This window comes from Ptychodera flava, chromosome 22 (assembly GCF_041260155.1).
Source record: "Ptychodera flava strain L36383 chromosome 22, AS_Pfla_20210202, whole genome shotgun sequence".
Classification (NCBI taxonomy): Eukaryota; Metazoa; Hemichordata; class Enteropneusta; family Ptychoderidae; genus Ptychodera; species Ptychodera flava.
The window spans coordinates 30,965,562-30,987,562 of record NC_091949.1 but is presented as its reverse complement, the minus strand read 5'-3'; the positions used below and the strand labels follow the sequence as shown (position 1 = coordinate 30,987,562).

General features: G+C 35.1%; 2 protein-coding genes across 4 annotated transcripts in view; one reads left to right on the top strand and one right to left on the bottom strand.

The window, feature by feature from the left end:
* Positions 1-8,188: 8,188 nt before the first annotated feature.
* Positions 8,189-21,814, bottom strand: LOC139123182 (very long chain fatty acid elongase 5-like). 2 transcript variants are annotated; one of them, XM_070689280.1, is made up of 4 exons: positions 21,582-21,814; positions 15,778-15,931; positions 14,346-14,503; positions 8,189-11,779 (listed from the first exon to the last, which is right to left on the bottom strand). In XM_070689280.1, exons 3-4 carry the CDS (start codon positions 14,481-14,483, stop codon positions 11,174-11,176), a joined length of 744 nt encoding a protein of 247 aa, XP_070545381.1. In that variant the 5' UTR covers positions 14,484-14,503; positions 15,778-15,931; positions 21,582-21,814; the 3' UTR covers positions 8,189-11,173. The 2 variants fall into 2 exon arrangements, with proteins under 2 accessions (XP_070545381.1, XP_070545380.1); XM_070689279.1 differs by lacking the exon at positions 15,778-15,931 and having other exon boundaries at positions 21,582-21,813.
* The window catches only part of LOC139123181 (general vesicular transport factor p115-like), a 42,520-nt gene continuing 42,330 nt past the window's right edge, over positions 21,812-22,001 (top strand). For both annotated transcript variants that reach the window (XM_070689276.1, XM_070689277.1), the window contains exon 1: positions 21,812-21,965. In XM_070689276.1, coding sequence (XP_070545377.1) covers positions 21,897-21,965 — 69 coding nt within the window. In that variant the 5' untranslated portion in view covers positions 21,812-21,896. The remainder of the gene's footprint in view (positions 21,966-22,001) is intronic.

Below are 22,001 nucleotides of genomic sequence, written 5' to 3'. Positions count from 1 at the left end.
AGATAATCGATGAATGTTAAATAGGACTGAGGATACCGCATCATAGATAATTCATCCTTGTACTATTAATTGTCTGCACTGGCTGGCAGAAATGTGACTTGCATCTATAGGAAGGAACACATACCTGGTAATAGATACATATGTATGTATGGTATGTAAACTTAGAAAAATTAGAAATGTAAATGTGCATTTGGGTGTAATCCGTGTCGGCAGCTAATTTTTTTTCCTGAAGCACCCATTTATTGTAGTTTCACCATGAATAGGGGATCTGTATAAACAGTATATCAAAAACATTTGTGGCACACATGCCACTTCTTGTGAGACATTTTACATTTGAATGAAAAGTTCGTATTAGATTGATCAATTCTTGGTGTCTGACTTCCTTTTGTGCTAAAGTGAAAGAAATCTGAAAGGTCAAAGGTCATCTAGACTGACAGCAAACAGATTTGGCACTATCACAGTAACGTATATCATACAAGATTGGTGACCTCTGTACATACTGTACGACTGTCATTTTCCCGGCACTGATTGCAGTGTCATGTGTGAATAAAAGAAAGGTACTTAATGTACCTTAGTGTACCTTTCTTTAATTCAGCCAAAAGAAATGCTATTCAATCGAGGCAAGTTGACACAAAACAGAGTTGCTCTTGACATAATAATACAAAATTATCCACGTTTGAGTAAAAAATATAGTTTCATACCTGTAGATATTTTTTATTCAATATGCCAAGTTTTCTTGGCATACTACCTACCAAATATCAAATCATCAAATACTTGGCTTAATTACACTTTACATATATGTGAAGCCCTGATGAGGCTCTTATAATTCTTTGTTTGCCGCCCCAGTGCTTGTAGGTTTTCAGAAAAAATTAAGAAAACAAACACAATGTTAACAATATTACAAATAAAAATATTCTTTTTCCAAAGGAAACAAATAAAAAATGAGCTTGTGTTATTACACTTGTGTTTTTTGTCTGGGTTTGGTTTTTTCCCCGGCTGGCTGGTAGGTTTTTCAAAAATCAAAAAACGGCAAACAAAGAATTTTCTTTAAATGGCCTAATTGATTTCAAATTTGGGCAGTAGTTCAATTGTCAACAATAAATGATGCACTGAAGAGATTATACGCTGCTGTGTTCACATATTTTCACATGGAGTCATAAGTAGACCAAAAGACTGTGGTTGAATGACAGAAAAGTTGTGGAGAATTACATACAGTTATGCTAGCACACCACTGGGCCCATTGCCTCTGCTTGACCTGGAATGACTTTACAATGGAAAAGTACAAACATACCCCCTAGGATGATACTAACTTGAAATACTCCTTAGGTTTACCAAAGTTTTCAAAAGTTTGTTTGCAGTGATAATTGACTGGTCCCCGCCTCAGTGACAAGCACAAAGAGGCAGGTAACGGGAAACCGCCATGTATCGAATTACGAAATCTGATTGGTTGAATCATGGGGCACTGTCATTGGCTGTTCAATTTTACTTTGAAGTAAAGCTAAAATTATCACAGCGAACATGGCTAGAATTTAATCGAGGATTTAATTAACATTCTTACAAGTTTTGAAATATTGGCAGGTACCAGACTAGACTAAAAAGCCCGCGATAAAAAATGATGCACTATGTGCGGGCATGCGCAATCAACAACTTCCAGGAGACCAAAAACTGTCTCATTTCAAAATGGCGGTTTGCCGGTATCTGTGTCTTACTACGAGTTGCGTCCAGTCAAGTCACGTGAGACGCAGTGATCAGCGAACAGTGATAATAACCAGGAGTACTTCTACTTTTGTCTTTTTTATAAACCTTTCTCACTGTTATTAATACAAGCCTGAAAAGGCAGAAGTGAGAAATTTTTCAAAAACGTAAACAATCGGACATTTTCTGACAGAGTGAAGATTGACGTCTAACTATCTTGGTTATCACATTCTTATCAAAAATCAAGGTTGTCAAAGTGTCAAAGTGCACCCATGAGATATTTCCTCATTTTTGAAAACTGCACAGCCTGGTTTTAGGTTTGTAAATACTTCTTCAAAAATTTTTATCATCGTCATAAAGCTTGACTTTCAAGAATTATATATCAGTGGCTCTTTCAGCTGAATTGCCATAATTACTGAAAAAATTAAGAATATAAAACTCAATATTTTCTCCTCAAATCCAAATGATTAAAATGTAATTGATACTCATTGAAGTTTACAATATTTTTATCAGAATGTCTCTGAGGAAGTGGTTACACATACATTACATGAATCCTGAAAGGAACTGTGAACAAAGATACCGGCAGATGTTTGATATTAAATGATAAAACATTTCATGAATTTTTAACACACTGATAGAATACTCAAGCCATGCATAGTGTATGTTCCTTGAACAATATTCTTACAATAGTGGAACATATAGTGCTGGTTGGCAATGATAGCTGCGTTTATATTCAAGTCACTGAAAACTGACATACATTTCACTGCATTATTAATTATATATGGCAAAGATGCTCATGGGCAGACAGTAAGTGAAAATGAGGTTACAAACCCTTCAAACCACAAACCACTATAATTTTCAGTTTCTTCATCATGTGCTAGACAATGTACATTTTGAGTCAATGTTACACTAGTGAAAATTTTTTTGCCACGTATTTCACAAATTTTTACATGATGGAACTAACCCATTAATTCTTGTTTGAAACTGAAATGTTACCATTGTCCATGTAAACTCAACCCAAAAAATTCAAATGACAAATTTTTGCCAAAAAATACTTACTTTCTCTCCAGTTTGGCATATTATTCCATACAAATTACAAATCATTCTATCTACAGAGTTGAAGATTAGTCAGATTAGAGACATTTCTTCTTCTGAAAATCTTTTGTACGGTCCACCTCACATCTGGTTTATGAGCTGCCATCTTGGGAGCCATGCATCTTATTAACCCTTTGAGTGCCAACGTCAATTTTTGTCGCCTTTATAAAATATATCCTTCTCAATTTTTCTCAGATTTTTGTCAAAATTTTGATAAAAAACTGTAGCCAATGAAATACGATATCAATTTGGTCTAAAATTATAAAACAATTTCAGAAAAATCCATAAAAATTGGTAAAATGTGGCAGCAAAGTTTTGGTGGGAAAAATTACAGCACTCGAAGGGTTAACTCTCTCCACTGATATTCACGGTGAAGATGACACGTTCTCTCCACTGATAATTAATGCACCTTTCATGTGAACTCAAAGGGCATTTATATTCGTAACATTATTTTGACACAGAAGTGATTTTGTGTCCACTAAGACAGAAATAATAGACAAAGCTTGCAGGAGGCAAAAATCTTGTCTTGCGGCAGATACCAGTCCAAGCAAATCAGAGATTCTGACAACAAGGAATAAAAATACATCTTGAATAAGTGATGGATAAAATTAAATTCTCATTAATACTGTACTGATGGAAATTAACTAACTTAAACATCTAAATCAGCATCTAAATAATTACTGCAATTTGATATAAAACAGTCGCAGTGAAATAACAAACGATGAATTTACTGATATTGCTTATGAACATTGTGTAAGCGTCATTGAGTATATACATGTACCCTAGGAAAAAATTCAAAGTTAGAATTTGTGAAATACAAAATACTCTTGATCAGCTAAAACTGTGAAGCACCTTGGTGATGGCCTTGTGGTAAAAAATGCAAAGGAATAAAGAGTGGGGAAGTGTTGTATGACAGGGACCAGGCACCGGATGACATTGTCAGGTCATATCAGTGGATACCTGTGTCATCCCTTTGTCTTTATGTAAACATGAATGTAAATATGCTTGATTGATTTGCGTTGGACTCTGTATAAGTTATGGGCTTGTATCTTTGAATCACCCTGCCCTAGTTTTACCAATGTGATGTGGAAAATGAAGTATTTTAGGAAGAGAAAAAAAATGCTGGATTATCAGCTATCTATTTAAGGGAATGCTGAAGTGACCGAGAAAATATTTCCATACAGAATGCACTGTCCTACAATGCTTAGGTATATAGCATTGGCTCAAATTTGATTTAAGGAAATTTCTTGTAAGTGGTTCACAACATAAAATTTGCTTTAACTTGATAAAACACTGCATTTACTGAACTGATTTGAACCACAAATTTGTCCAATTGAGCACAATGGTTATAGAAACCAAAGATATCTCGGTATCACTGGATAATTAGCAAAAAATTTCATCTCTGCAAAGAAAATGAGAAAAAATGTCAATAACTGCAGTAAAATATAACAGCAGTGCACAGTGTCCATTATTTTGTTGACCAAAATTCAGGTTTATTGTATTTCAAAATTACACATTAATTACTCTACACAGCAATTGTACAGGTGATGATAAGCATTGAAATTTGTAATGAAGTGTGTACAAGCCTACACATACCAGTGAAGCTCTGTACCTTGACTTTGAAATTATGTACTCACTTTTGGTCCGTAATTTCAGAACAAATTTCTGAACAAATCTGCTACATATGGTTACGCATGTGAAATACAGGGAAACAGCATGATTTCGCTGAGAAAACTGAATGGTGCAAATCAGTTTTGAAAATATTGTGTTTCTTTAGGGGACATTAAACACATGGTCATTGCAAGCGTGACATTTGGAACATTATTCAATAATTTCAATAACAGTAACCAAGAACCTTTCCCCATGTACCGTATACAAGCCATCATGACATACTGCACAGTTCACCGAAGTGTTCAATGCATGAAAAGATAAGCATCCCCGTCAGCGCGTCTGACTGCAACTTTTTATGAGCTGTCAGGCAACTTGTCACATGAAAAGTTTAACGGGCCAAACTCAAAACATTGTGGCGCGAAACCAAAAACATCCACTCGCCAAACAAAAAACCACGCCTCCAAATGTATCATTTTTTTTCGAGAAATGTGGTATTTGTTGTACTCAAGACTGACCATCAAATGCAAAGTTACTGCAGATCTCATATACCGCCGTATTTCAACTGCTCTTTTGCCACGCAAAGCATGACTAGATCTGGGGTTGAGATCTAATTGGTCAATTTTATACCAGCCTCATCAAAGAACTGGATTTTGTGCGGGTCTAGTTCGTGCAGAAAGTTCACGAATTCATTGCAGTAGGCAATATTCGCATCAGTGAATTTTCATAAGCAACTGGCCTCAATTTTTTGAACGTCCAGGGCCCACCCGATAGACGTGTTCTCACAGCTCGTCCAATCGTACTGATGGAGATATCACCATACTCCGCTATCTTTACTTGAATAGCCCTGTACGTTATAGATGGCCGAGAGCGTTTTAATGTTTCAACCAGTTCAATGTCACCATCTTTAAGCTGCGGGTACGATCCCCTGTTTCCCTTTATTGGTTTACATGATACAAAGCGGCGCCTTAATTTTCATACCCCTTGATCACTTGATCACGTCAGACGTGCTGACGGGGATGCTTATCTTTTCACGCATTGAACACTTCGATGAACTGCGCAGTATCTAAGGACCATTAACACTGTGAGGGCCAAAGTCAATTTCACCTTCATAAAATGTACCTCAGTTAATTTTTTAAGATTTTTGCCAAACTTTAGATAAAACAGTGTAGCCAATGAAATGTGTTGTCCGTTTGATCAAACATTCTAAAAAAATAACTGAAAAATTCATAAAAATGTTGCACTAAAATTTTGGTGGGAAAAATTATAGAACATAAAGGGTTAAAGAATGATCAATGAATTCAACAAACAAAATTTTTCAGCGTAGATCAAAATGCCCTCACCTGACTGAAATTTCTCAAATGCAAAGTGTTGATGTTATCCACAGAGTCAAATGTAAAATTTCATGACTTTCTTCACAAGTTGAAGGGAAATTTAGTTATTTTATTTATTCCCACTAAAGAAGCAGTTGAGTAAAACATAAGCGAGTGGGAAACCCTGTTTTGTTTTTTACAAAGTATGTTAAATTCATTGTTAATAGTGTGCAGTTTTCTGTTTTATGTACACAATGAAAATAGTCACTGCATTAAATTGTGCAAAAGTAAAGTTCAATTAATTGAACTGAGGTCAACAGGACAAGCTTTCCATCTAAGAATTTGTATGAGTTTTGGAAATGCAGAAAAAAACTTCATATTAATATCATGCCATTTTATGTACTATATATACTCTAAATTTTGAGATATGTCAAGTAATTTCATCTCACATTACTAAACTCATAGCAATCTGTGATGCATGATTTGAAGGTCAAAGATCAAGACCTTTGACCTCACACGGGGGGGGGGGGCCACTTGACACACTTACATTATGTCAGGTAAAAAGTAGCACATGTTCAAAGAGCAATAAGAAATTCAAATCTAAACAGCCAGGGTTAACATTAACTACTAATACAATTCAATGATTTCCTTTTGATATTAAAAAAGGCGTACCTACTCTGGTACAGTTATAAGCTAATGTCATAGTTTAAAAAAAGGATTTAGATTACAATCTAGCATGATTATAATATGGTCTGACAAATGTATGACCTCAATTTTTTAGGGTCACCACTGCCGTACAGAAGCTATACAGTCTATATAAGATTAAATCTATCGTCAATTCCTTGAAATAATTTTATCAAACACAAATCTCAGTGAGCGTTTTACTTTGCATAGTAGCTTGGGAAAAAATATGAATAGCAATAAAAAAATCTCCGAACTTTTTAAGTTGTTGTCATTATGTATGTATAATGGATGATACTCAGACAGATGTTACCTTAAGGTGGGGGATGCTTATGATCAAAGGTCCTTTGTCCGATTCTTATCATTGAATAATTTCAACAATTTTCCATTAAATCTATTTCGTCAAATAATGCAAACAATTTCAGTTGCCAATTTTCCATTTTTGTACCACTTGCAAAGGGTATATCAATAAATTTGTGCCAACTATAACTTGCAATAAATTAAAATTCACGAGATCTGTGAAGTACTGAAGATACAGAGAGAATTGCACAACCACATGAACTTTACCAGAGTTGGAACAGTGCTTGCCGATAAACTACTGAAAAATAAAATACCTTTGACAATATCTAAACCTCATTGTCGCAGCAAATTACATTGTGACAAAGACACTGCCACCTAATTCAATCTTTTCAAAGCTGAAATGTCTCCCGGTGTTTATATGATCATTGTGAGAACTATAAGGGACAAAGACTGTAAGCTTGTTGCATAAACTTGAACTCATCAAACAAACATTCTTTTCAGAACAAAACCACTCTCTTCGTCCCTCAAAATAAAAATAATTAAAAGTGTGACGTGATAGTATCTGCAGACTGGGAATCCAATGTGTGACAGTCTAGCTATCGCTATCAAAAATGTAACTGCTGGATGTCGTAGTAACAATATTCTGGATGAAATTTTACAAAGAAGCAATATTAAACACACAGAAAATGTCAAGGACTCATTCAATTTGCATTCTTTTGGGTTGATCGATAAAAATGTTTCACAACACGGGATTTTATAGTTTCCCTTGCCTTATTTTTCTTCTCTAAGGCTCTCATTAATGTTTTACAGAGAATACCTTCAACACTCCTTACAGTCTGAGTGTTTTTTTGAACAGGCATTGTTACTGAAATTGATATAGCTAGGTGGAATACATGCAGACACAACAAAATATAAAATTGTATACTTTACGTCATATTCACGTTATGAAACCTTATGCTGAATATTAACTGAGCTATTCTTTTGAGTAACGGCATATAATGCTATTAGTATTTCACTATTTTCAGTATTTTGCTGTCTTTCTGTTTAACTTAAGAAATTTTTTTTCGGTAACAAATATCAGAAGGTTGACTGATCGAACAGACCTTAAAATCCCCACTCAGTGAGGGACATAACTTGGACTTTCAAATTTTCTCAATTCTCTTCTTATCTACCACTTGTGGGAGGGGGGACATGTTAAAGCTCTTGGTGTAAGAAAACTTTTCACCGTCATAGTTTTTCAAAACTAAAATTTTATTTTTCATAGAGTTTACACAGGGATGGCAGCCATTTTTAATTTAAATATGGGGAAATCTAAGCTAATTTGTCTCTCTAGTACCAAATTTTGCACGATGACCCCTGATTTTTATTCTTGCTTTGGTAAGAGAATGGTCAAAAGTTTCATTGAGGAAAGTTTGAGCAAAAGTTTAAGTCTTTCATTTTCGAGGTGCAATTCTTTTAAAAGAAAGTATTTCAATCAATAAACTCCTGTGACAATCTTCTGAGACAGTCTTTTAATCCAGAGACTATTGAAATCAACTTCAATGGTATCTGAGGGAACAATCAACAGATTTAACACTTGCTTAGTTTGCCTGAGAGTTAATTCATGTACGGTTAAAGTAGAAAGACTGAACCAGTGAAAATTTGTTGGTCCAAGGGATGTATGCCCAACATTTTGGAATGGGTTGTCTGAATATGTGGAGACATTGTAGCTGTAACCCTTAGAGTGCCAAGTCAATTTTTGTCGCCTTTGTTAAATATAACCCCCACAATTTTTTTCAGATCAACATAATTTTTTTCCAGATTTCCCCAAAGTTTTGATCAAAAACTGTTCTCAATGAAAAGTGATGACCATTTGGTCTGAAATTATAAAAAATTTTAGTGAAAAATTGATTGAAAATCAGTATGTTGCACTAAAATTCTGGTACGAAAAATAACGGCACTTGAAGGGTGAACATCCTTTATAATGATGATACAAAAAGTTCATACTTTAGCTGTGAAAGTGTGGATGAAGTTTTTACATAATATTAAATACTGAATGCCACTGATGAAAACTTAAAACACAATTTTAAAATGAGGACAACCGTAGAATCCTCTATATGCATATGAAGATAATATTGATAAACAAATACAATGGATTCATTTCATACACAATGTTTCCAAACTTTGATGGTTGATGGCAAGCTAAATAAAACTTACTTCAGTGTCTTTGCATTTTTTGAAAGAAACAGAGTTTGCAGAATTCAAATAATGGACAATACTGTAGCCTCTGACAACATAACATCCGAGCTGACCAACTCTTTTATGGTGTACATGTCTCAGGCTGTACAATACAAGTACAACCAAAGCTTATCTGATGGGCATTATATTGTATAGCTGCAATAATTGTAGCCTTGGTAGGGTGGGCCGTGCGGCTTGGGCTTCTGTCATGCGTGCAATGCCCAACCAAGGATCACGCAAGCTACACGGCCAAGCCTACCAAGGCTACAATTATTGCAGCTATATATTGTAGTACACTCAGATAGAAAAAAAAACTGGGATGATTATCACTTACTGTTGAAGAGCATGTTTGCAAAGTGCATAACATTCTTACTGTATTCAAATACATTGTGTTTTATAAACTGAATGTGGTACATAACACTTACTACACTGGTTTTGACATACAAAAATTGAGGGTCAACACAAAAGTACAAATTTTCGTCCTAAAACTAATAACCAAATCTTAATCAAACTTACTGTATCAACTCATCAGATTTTTATCCCAAAGAATTTGGAAATACCTGAGAAAAAATATATCAGCTAAAATTTTGAAGGAGTCAATCCATCGATCTCAAAACATTCAGTTTTCAAACCAAACAAATCTTTTGATTGGTACACTGAGTTGATATAGTCTAGATTATGAAGTCCTGAATCTAGCTGGCTGCTTTCTGACCCTTGGAAAAAGAAGAACAGCCAAAAGTACCATTTATAATAGCTTTATCTTGAACAGTATGTAGGGATAAATGCACATGAAATTAGACGTTTCAGTTGAAATGGCATATTTGCAAAAAAATTGAACACTCAATATAATATTGAGATTACATATGAAGCTGTTGATTCATAGGAAATAGATGGCACTTTGTAAACTTGCAGCTGATTGGTTGGCACTTTGTAAACTTGTTACTGATTGGTTGAAAACACACTGCTAGAATATAAGAACATCTGGCTGACAAAAGTCGCACTGACAAAAACCAAACTAAAATACATAAAAGGCACACTTCTATACCAGAGAGAGTTGTTTCATAATATAATAATCCACAATATTATTTTTGAAAACTTAAACACACTAACTCAGAACACCAACTCAAGATGATTTGAAAAAAAACATGTACAGGCAAATCAACAGTTACTACCCGGTAATAGTTTACCGAACAGATAATCGTGATACATTGAAATTTGCATAAAAGCATTCAATTGCATAATATAGAGACAATTAAATTAAAGTTACACATAAACACCCACTCTTGAAGTCCAAAATCTGTGTAAAACCAATAACCAACATTAAATTAAAGACTATTATTCTAAACATATTTGCATACATGCTAACTAAATTTTTTTAAACTTTATTTGAAGCCACAATGAAAGACCAATTATATATTCAAGATTGAAAGCCATAATTGACATTTACAAGAAAGGCTAATGTATTTTGGAGTTGTATGCTTGTTGTGCGTATAGAATTCTACATGTATGTATCTATATATATATTTCAATGGTGAGCAAATCCACATACACTCAGAGGTATATTTCTTGATACAAAAGAATAATAGCATGAATAAGAATGTTTACAATTAGAAGGTTAATACTTGTACTGCAAGTATTGTGTTGTGAAACACACAAAACACTTGCTGGCAAGGACACAACTTGTATCTCATGACAAAAGATAGAAATTAACTATGAACAACAAATGAGCATTCTTAGAGCACAATCTCCTGACTGGTGTTTCACTCCCAGTAGACTGCTGCCCTCTAGTGGCTGACTTACAAAAAATTATGAAAAGAAATTTCAGGTCGGTTACAACATCATGAAGGTAAAACAAGAAATACCACAATTCATAGTACTGATGTTGAGTTATTTTCAATCAATAGTGTTTTTATTATATGTCCATCTCTTATATTAATTAATATCATGTTAACATAAAAATATGCATAAGGCCAAAAGCTTTTATGGGCTTGTTTCTCATTCTATAAAATGACTGGCAAAAATGATAGAGTGACAAATTATTTTCATTGTTGTATCCTTAGTTTTTGAGCTCACACTATCAAGGTAATATCATGAGGATGAGAAACAAATCCTTGTCTTTTTTGGCCTTACTTGTTAATTTCTTCCAAGCTTTACAAACAATTCAAATTTCAGATCAGTTTCAGTGTGTTCAGAAAATGTTTCCTCTTATTCTTGAGTTGTAAATAAAGAGAGACAGATGCTACGCTGTCCAATCTAATGAAACATTATTCAAGTTTACCATTTTTTGACTCATAATTCATATCTACTTTGTTCTTTCTTTTGCTGGGTGTTTTTATAAATGCATGGTAATAAAAGTTTGAAAAGAGGTAGAGCATAGTGAATGCGTAGAAGAAGCTGTATACGCAGAATCCATGGTACAAATACCCCATGGTGTTGTGAACCAATCCGCCCAGAAACTGTGCAATCTGAAGCTGTGTCATGTTTTTCTTCCATGATGGTGCTTGTGTCGAGTCGTAGGCGGTCTGTGCGTAGTATAGGTAGAGGCAAACGTGGACAAACGAGTTTATGGAGAGTCCAAAGGCGATAGCAGGCCAGGGACAATAGTTGTAGCTAAAGTCGCTCAATAGGAGCATGCTAGCGTGATGATAAACATGGAGGAAAGATATCTGACGACTTCTGTGACGTAGAATCATGAAAACAGTATCCAGAAGTTCCAGAGTTTTTGTACAGAAATAGATAAAGAAGAAATGCTCCAAGGTTGGCGTCGCTTGTTTTTGAAACACTGAGTTGGATTCATACATACCATAGATGAAGCCACATAATGTGTAGAGACTTACAAGACTGCATGTTAGATTGTACAGGATCAGTATCTGCAAAGGTGAAAAGCAAAGTATAAGCAGGGCTTATAATGAACTTTTTTCACATGGTAGTCAAAGTGGACAACACTTTACAAATACTAGTTGTCCAAAGAAGAGATCCGGTAAATCCTCTTTAACCCTAGCCACATGGCTAATTTGAAATTATATAATTACTATTTCTGACAATCTTATGAACAAATGAATATCATACTCCAACATCATCTATCATTAGTTCAACTTTAATGCAGTCAGCAAAGTAACACAGTGACAGTGAATGAAAGCATTTCCCAGCTAAAATGTTGTATACTCAGTATTTTGTCATGTAGTTTTATACAGTCACTGTATAATATAGAAATAACTGGCGATGTGCTGATCATTAACGTTTATTTATGGGCAAGGGCGAGAGGAAAGCCAAAAATTAACGGGCAAGGCTTGCTGAGCCCTTTAATTTTGGCTTTCCTCAAGCCCGCACCCATAAATAAACGTTAATGGACAGGGCAGAGTCGGTTATTTCCATTATATTATCAACTAACGCAAGAAAACCGTCAAAATTTGCAAAAATTTTCCAAGTGAACGACAACTGGGCCCCAGAACTGAGCAATATGCGACGCTGTCATGCGTGCTTTAAAAATTTGGCAAATCCGGAGATGTTTTCAGAAAAAAGTATCTCAACTTGACCTACAAGTGCTCCATTTTATTTTGTGATTGATTATGATTTACATTTCAGCTGTAAAGTTATGATACTTTGAGTTTTTAATCTTATTATTCATATTCACGGGCATGTGAACAAACCATTACTGTGTATTTGTGGTCAGTCACGTGGTTCAGCTCGACCAATCAAAATGTGATGGGCAAGGCATTGTAATATAATACTATATCACAAAATACTGAATTTTTCCTTATATTAGCTAATCAAACAGACTAAAACAAATAAACAAAAGACAAAATGCTACACTATACTCCAGATCCCTTCTTTTGTTATAATGCTGAATGATCAAAGACAGTTTCACATGAATAAATTTTAGCTGATGATCAATTGTTCAAATTTTAACAGGTTTAGACATGACATTCATTCACTGACTGTTGTTTGATAAAGTTTACTAGCAAGCTTGGAACAAACACACACATTTACTGCAGTTTAATTCATGACACATTTCATGATTTGGACAAATGGTAGCCACAAGGGACAACCACTTTTAGAAGTTAGCAGTCTAAAGGCAATGTTTGGTTGTCCTGGGACCAAGGGCTCCTGTTGAATTTTGATCACTGTATTAGTAAAATGCCAGCAAATTTATTTCTACAGATAAACGTTTGGTACAATAAAAAGCCTTATTTGAGCACAAGATCACTTTTAATTTGGTAATATCAGGTGTTTTGGTGTTTTTATCATGGAACAAGAAACCAATGGTACAAACTTCAAGTCAATTTATACTAAACATTCAGGCTGTCCTCTCTCTACATACAATTTTTTGTTCTGAAAAGCAGAGTAGAAAGTTTGATAAAACAGATTCAGAGGTGATTCTGTCACTAACTCATAAAAATTTGAATTTGAACCAATAACAGCAAACAGTGAAATTTGACTATACTTTCTGTAAATGGAGAAGAAAAATACGCCAAAAGAATTTGTTAACTTCATACATCTAAAAACTGAATAGATCAAAATGCAATTACAGTATGTAGATTACATCAGTGTTATAGCACATGATACACAATACAGAACAATAACAGACAATTGTTTATTCTGAATGCACTGTTGTACAATGAAGAATGCTAGTAATTTGACCCAGTATCAATGAGAAATCTCACCAAAAAAACCACTTGATTCTTCACTAAAATGATGTTTCAATTACATTCAACAATCAAATGATAGCCAAAGATATATACTTAACATGGTCATGATTGAAAGACTGGCAGTGAGAAGTATCAGAGAAACAAAGAAACAAAGTCCATGGAAATGTGCCTTTACTAACTTGAATATGTCTCTCTATTTTTGCAACCAACAACTTCAAAAATATCACAAATTTACTTCCAAAAGTATCAAATATGGTACAATCACATATACTGCTGTTAATTTGAATTCAAATTGAGTATAATGATGGTATTTGAAAAATAAATACCAACATTCACACAATGGAAGGGCATTCCACTGATGAGCTATCAAATCAAAAATGACTCATTGGAGATACCTGTAGTTTGTGTTGTCAATTCAAGAAAAGAGTGGCACTGTGTTAAGGGGAGAACCATTTGATTTCTGAGGGGAGGGAGTGAAGGAAATCGTTAAGGTAAGAAATTTTTTGTCACTATGACAGCAATATTTTTGTCTATTTTAGTTCATTAATTATTATAATTTATCAATACTTCTGTATGCAGAGGCAATGCAAATCTGCTGGAACTTTTTTTCTTAAGCCATTAAAGGATAAAATTATGGGTTTCTTCTCCTTCACCTGTCAATTTTTTTTTGTCAAAGAATCCTCCACCTCGAGAAATCAGTGTTTCTCCCCTAACTAAATTAAAGATTGTTGAAATGAGCTGTGCGCTCTCACAAGACAATGGATGAAAAATTGTTAATGAAACTTACTGGTTTGAGTGACAGTGGCGATGTATACCTATGATAGTACTTTGACAACAACACCATCAGAAGATATATCATCATAAGCGGAGCTGATTTCAAACCTAGGAATGTGACTATAACTTGATGAGTTGTGAACCGAGCCATGGTGATAGAAATTCACCGGACTGCAATCAGAAAATATGGAACAACAAAGCAAAAAAGCAATTTTTATTACCATTTGAATAACAGTTGTAAATGACAAAACATACTTGATTGTAATAAAACCCAAAAGTTATATGATGTAGCTTACAGTTGTATATTGTATATACATATACCCCATACACATAAAAATCTATCTATCTATCTAGATATATAGATACATATATCATACACACCTGGCTTCCTCTCCCCCACTCTAAATTTCTCTCTCTTTCTCTGTGAAAAGGTCTAGCTGATATTCAACATATACAAGTCTCAATTTAACATGTATGGGTTCCACTGTTAATTTCTTTGAAAGAGGTCTCATTAACAGCTTGTTCAAGCTTTTCCATTGTGCACATGAAAATTAGAATGTAAATGCGCACACAGAAAGGGACGACTAGATTGGAGTAAACCATTACAGAATAAAAAGTATGTGATCCCAGTTGGGAAAATGGACACATTGACAGAAATATGACATATATCTAGCCACCCTCTGGATATCCAATTGGGAAATAGTAAGTTGAGATTCATAAAGTTTATAAAGTTGTAATATTTGATATTTAAATATTCAATGGAAATGATTTATTTGCTGTGAACAATACTCCCTACAGATACAAAAGCCACTCTTGTGGTTGTTAGTATTAAATACATGGAAGGGATGTAAAATTGTTCAATCTTATTATTGACAAATGGAAAAAAAGACATTTGCGAGGAAACTATATTACCTCCTTGCACAAAATCAAATTCTAACAGAATTTGTGGACTTTAATTATTGTAGATGAATTTCTTCATCCACCCTCTATATGATATAAATAAAATTACATTCATACAGCTAAATTTATATAGTTTTCTAGTTATATGAGGCAAAAGAAAAATAAATTGTGCTGTTCCGATAACATGGTTTTCAAAAATAGGGTAGGTAGGTTGGCAGGGATTTTTTTTTCCAAAATATTTTTATTTTTAAATATGCATTTTTTAGGGGTTCAGGGCAGTTAAACACTGGCTACAACATTTCCAGAAAAATGTATCATACATATAAAAGGAAAAAACAACATAAAAGACATCCTCATTCAAGCAATAATCAAATGCCAAGTAACAAACGCGTGATTTTACGGTTTTTTTCTGTCCTTTTTTTTACTCCCGTGTTTATGTAGCTCAAAAAAGTTTTGGGTCGGCAGGTAAAAAATAGAGCAGGTCGGGTTAATGGAACAGCACAATTTTTTTTGTTCAGCCTGACCAATTGTATAAAAAAACTGACCCCTGAAGTATTTTTTTCCCATTTTCAGACTTGAAGTGATTCTCGCCTTTTCTTTATTGTATTTGGATTGCTGCCAAAAAAAATCTTTCAAAACCAAGCAACCATATTTCCGCACTGCAGGAAATACATTTATTCTGACTTTGATTACAAGACGCTGGAAAACAATTGAAAAGATCATTGTAAATGATCCTAGCATAATTAAATAAACTTCTATGTCTAGGTGAGAATGTAAATGCAAATTAGAAAGAGAAAATTCAAAGTGTACATTTGCCTGGATTTCATTTCATTAAGTTGCCTGGACAAATTACCAGCTGCAATTATGTGAAATTTTCAAGGGTAATATGGAGTCTGCATGAACATGACTGAGATACATGTATCTCACAGGTAGAAATATGTAGATTAAATCACGAGACAATGTGTCTGCCACTTCATCAACAATGTAATAAACCTCACTATGGCATGCTGTCAATCAATTTCATATCATGGGCGGGAGCTGAGAAGTTGGCTAAATAAAACCAGTTTGAAAAAAATCGCACCTGAAGCAATGGTGAATACAAAAGAAAATGACTGTACGATAGAAGGAGTATATATTGGCTTCAGATTGTAACGTTGAAATGGAAAGCTACATGTACACTGGACAAGCAGAAATGCAAAAGGACTAGAGTCTAGAGAAGCAGATAAGACCCCACTATATTAACCCTTTTGAGTGCTGTAATTTTACCCACCAAAAGTTTAGTGCAACATTTTACTAATTTTTGTGAATTTTTCTGAAATGTTTTTGATAATTTTGAACCAAATGGATATCACATTTCATCGGCTACAGTTTTTTATCAAAATTTTGCCTAAAATCTGAAAATTTGATTTCGTATATTTTTAAAAGCGACAAAAATTGACTTTGGCGCCTAAAGGGTTAAAGGGGAAACTCAATCTCTATAGGTACTGTAATGAACTGGTGGGCAGATAGTTAATCCATCAAAGGCGTGTAACCTTGGCAACAAAATACTCATTCAAGCTGTGGATAAAATAATTACCAGTGTGCATGGAGGGTCAGTTTTACCTCAAACAGAATGATCACGAGTGTTGATCAGAATCTGGAATATGCTTGCAAACTAAACTATTCTGGGTTACATACAAGTAAAGCTACAGCCTTTGACTCAAGGTGAAGAAACACAGGAAATATCTATAGCATTGATTGAAATATTTATACAAGGCTCACAGATACTTTGATATTTTTGAACAATTAAATCTTCATTACTTATAAACAAATCTTGATTTTTTTAAAGAAGAGCCCACTATTGTTATAGATGTCAATATGTTGCAAAAGCCATTAATCAATGATGCATCTTATCAAAAGTGTCTTAACTCCGCATTCATGCAAATGTCTCTAACTATGATTATCATGTAAATGACAATATTTTGACAAGTTGGATTCATTCGTCTTGGAATAATATCTTTAAGTAAAATTTAAATAGGAGATTATTCAGGTAGATATCATGGAAGAAGAAAAAAGAGTGTGATAACAGACAGATTGTTACATTAAATCAGTGTTAACATTTCATGTAACTCTGCCTTGTACAATTATAAATCTTAAATATTATTCTGTTGATTGATCAATCAATAAAGTATTTGCATTAGGAAGCACATAGCATTGATAATACAGTATTCAGAGACTGGCCTATAAAATGATTGAAACACTTTGATTGTGTTACATTTTGGATATAGATAATGTACATATGGGGTAGATAGATGGTGTGCGCACACACACAAACACACACACACATATAATATTATATAGGGCTCAGCCCTTGGTGTCGCGCCAGGGGTCAAGATTGGCAATGTTATTTGTATTGATTCATGATAATATAATTAATTGTTACTTCATAAATGTTTATATGACAACTATGCCCACTTTCCCTCTGATGAAAGCATTTCACGTACGTACGACGTCAAACCTTAAAAGCAATGCAGGTAAGCTTATAGGTTTTCTGTAATGTGTAAAAACGTTGGACAATAATTGACAATTTTTTCCATGATAACAGCCTCTTGCTTTAAACAAGGGACGTATTATGCAATCATTATCATAGCAATGGTAACCGCACTGCCCACCTTTCACTTGCAAGCTGAAACTATAGCGAGCGTACCGTCTAAAAACTGGCAATTTTTGAATCTAATTATTGACATAGGGGCGCTTTTCTAATCTTCAATCCCAGCATTCTTTGCGTATGCCCCACTCATATGCACGAGTTTTCTCCCTTTTTTAATTTTTTATGCGTGATATTAGCGACAAGATGTATAATAACACTTACTGGCTAATAAAAGAATATATTTTATAAATGGCGTGTTATAAAATAATAATTTGCACATTTCGTATTTGTTTATTTACGAGTACTCAAATAAACATGGCGGCCCCCATGAAAGTAGGGTACACTTCCGGTTACTCGTATAGTATATTATGAATCTGCGCATGCGTAGTCAGTAAGCCGCTGGCGCGACTATAATATATTGTATGTATGTATGTATATACCATATATTTATTATACACCTACTGCCGTAACCTATGGGAGTTTGACCGTCCAATAACTTTCCGTATTTTGTATAGTACGCGGAGTCCCAAATACGGGGACCTTTGACCTAGTGATTATCAGATGTAAACAAACTATTTTATGGTGAGTTATAGACATAATAACAACTTCAACCAAAATGTATTCGTAGTATAAGGTTTAAAACACACGAAACACAAAACTGAGTCTATAAATGCAATTGATTTTTATTTTAAAAAACTAATTCAATTGAAAACATTCAGCGAAGTTTGCTTCTACTGCACTGAAAATTAATTGGTTTCATGCCAACGCAAGGGACTTGTACTACGGAGCAGTAGATCGCGCGCATTCCACTCCTATCGTGCATGCCGCATCCCTCAAAATTTACCATAGAATTAGTTTATACGGACGATTAATGGAGGGAGGTGTTTAATAATAGGGTTATACACAAAATACAGCCCTGTATGGACGAGGGCTCAGTGAATGACGTATTGGAATACGTCACTCACTGAGCCCTCGTCCATACAGGGCCTTATTTTGTGAATAACGTTATATATATATATATATATATATATATATATATATATATATATATATATATATATATATATATATATATATATATATATATATATATATATATATATACACACAAATTACTACAAGTACAAAGAAATAATCTCTGTAGAGGAAGTTTCATGTATCCTGCAATCTTCAGACAGACGACTGCAGGAGATCTGTATGAAGATTGCAGGATGCATGAAACTTCAGTAAGGCCAATGAAGAAAATTGATTTGTTTCCGGTCAGCGCGCGCATCACTTCAAAGTGTGCCCGTCAACTCTTTTTTTTTCCTGTTTTTCATTTACCCCGATGGAAAAAAGGGGAAAATGTATCAAATTCCACCAAAAATAAAAAAAAATTGAAAAACAAAATATCGCGTCGCCGCATCATTTTTTCCACATATCAATGACCAGAAACAAACCTATTATTTTTTTTGGCCTAACATATTATTACTTTGTCAGCGTGTTCATTTTTAGCCGGATGCCGGCCAAATTGACCGGCTACTTTCGTATTTTGGCCGGCTACTTTACAGCACTGTTTCGCTCTCTGGCCCGGAAATTCTGGTTTTGATAACAATAATTAGATTTTTTTGGTGGTCTTGCAAGCCGCAGATAATATTTCAGAAGTGCCGATGTGGTAGCAATTTACGCGGTGAACTTGTTGCTATCACTGTAGTACCGCGATCAGCGAACGTGTTGTACTATACACTGGGCATCGCTCTCGAGGTCAACCTCGCTCGCCCGATCACAGCCCGAATTATTCCGACGTTCACATCGGGTATAGCCGAAAATTGGACTAACATACAATTACGTTATGCCCGCGAATAGCCGACCATTTCCGAATGAAGCCGACTTTTGTTTCGCTCAAACGCGGAAGAGAAAGTCGACGCTTGAGAGCTTTGGTTTTCTGCGTAAGAGTAGGGCCTAGTCTGATGGGTTTGGTAGGTTTTTGATAAAATCTAAAGCGACCACAAGTTACTGAGTCTCAGTGTTCATACTTTCGAAACGCCACGTCAATCTATCCATGGTCGATCACGATGTCAATATTCAACTCAAGTCGATCGACATCGCGCTTTGTGGAGGGGCTGTGGTTGTGTGCATCGCGGAAGAGAAAGTCGACGCTTGAAAACTTTGATTTTGTGACTTTGTCTGTTGGTTATGGGAGGTTAAAATTACTTAGTCTCACTTTTCGTACTTTTGAAACGCTACGTCGATCACAGTGTCAAATTTCAGGTCGACCGATATCGCGTTGTGTGTACTGTGTAGTACAGGCTGGCGTTCAGTGTCGTTTATAGTTTGAGGTTTTATCAAACATGAACACTGAAATTTAGCTCTCTTTTTCAATTATATTCAACATCAGCAAAAAATCAATAATCAGCTCGCGGATTCGTTTTATTGTGAAATTAGTACAGTGAATTAAAATCACTGAAAATTGTGTTCCTATAATTCATTGAATTGAATAAACTCTTTGATTTTACTGTATCTTCAATCAAGTTTATTTAAATCAGTAAAACACTTTGTACAGCCAGGCTGGTCAGGATTCTAGCGGATCGTTACCTGGGTTGTGAAAACCCTAGGCCCCATTCTATGATGTATTTCAAAATGTTTGTTCAAGTCATGAGCTAAACATAATTCTACACAACAGTCTGGTGAAATTTTGCTATTATCCTTGTCAACTGAATGTAGTTGACAGGCCCAAGTGATATCAAATTAATTTTTCTGACTTTTTTTAAAACTTTATCCCTTGAAAACATGTTGTAATTGGCAATGATAATGATTATTCTGTATGCTGAAACGGTCTTTAATACTGTACAAGAATGCATAAAATTACTCCAAAATGTCTTCAAAATTTAAAAATTTCTTGCCCACCCCCGTCCCTGAAACCCTCCCCCTTTGTGTATGTTGAAATAGCCTTTTATACACTGTATAAGAATGCATGAAATTGCTCAGAAATGTCTTCAAATTTAAAAATAATCCTTAACACTCTCATGCTGAAATGGTTTTTCATACAGTACAATAATGCATGAAATTATTCCAAAATGTCTTCAAATTTTAAAAATTTCTTGCTTTCAGGGAGGGGACCCCCTCCTTGAAACCCTCCCTCCTGTGTGTATGTTGGAATAGCCTTTTATACACTGTATAAGAATGCTTGAAATTGCTTAGAACTATCTCCCCCGCCCAGGGAACCTGGTTGCACACATTAGCTAACCGCCTACTTTCTGAATTTTCCGCCAACTTCAAAAATTTTTGAGAACCCTGCTTTGTACATGAAGTAATTTGTGTCATTATTAATAACGCTTAGCTTTCCACATTGGGCACTGTAATTTCCCACGAGGACATCTGTTAATTTATATATATATATATATATATATATATATGCATGATTGTTGTACAGAAGCTTTATACTTGACACGGCACGGTTGATCAACGTTGAGACTGGCTGCACCTATCGTGCAACAACTACCATCATACATGTATCCATACCACAGCCACATGTGAATCAATGCACGACGGTACGACCGCTGTGTGGTATGCATTACAGCGTCGTGTATCGATTCACAAACGAATATGTGCACCGCACCCAACTAGCCCTGTGAACCGTGCTGTGTATTCCCGGCGGTATGTGGTGGGGAGGTCTTATGCAACGCCGGGAATACACACAGCACGGTACGCAGGGCTACGCACCTACCCTGCCAATATTACCTTCCGTATTGTATATTTTGGTGACCTCTCCACACACAGTTCAAAACGTGGTAAAAGTGAAATCTTGCTCCACTCGATTGCAGGTCAAAGCGCGAGAAACTCCGTATTACATTAAACCTGTGGCACCCAAGTAATCATGTTGTCGTCTGCTCTGCCTTCCCTCGTATCCTGATTCTGGATGCAGAAGTGTGTTGGCACTGTTGCGAAAGGCGCGCCCTCTCTCAGTAATTGATCGGAAACCGTGAAGCATTGTGGGCTTAGGCCACGTCTCCACGCGTGCGCACATAGTGCCAGTATACAACATCGAAATAAAACATGGCCAAGTATTTCCGTGGTATTTTAGGGTCGCAAAGTCCGAGTTCTCAGCCGACTGGAGCCGACACGGTAAGTTATAATGCCAAACAGGCTGTACTTTCCATT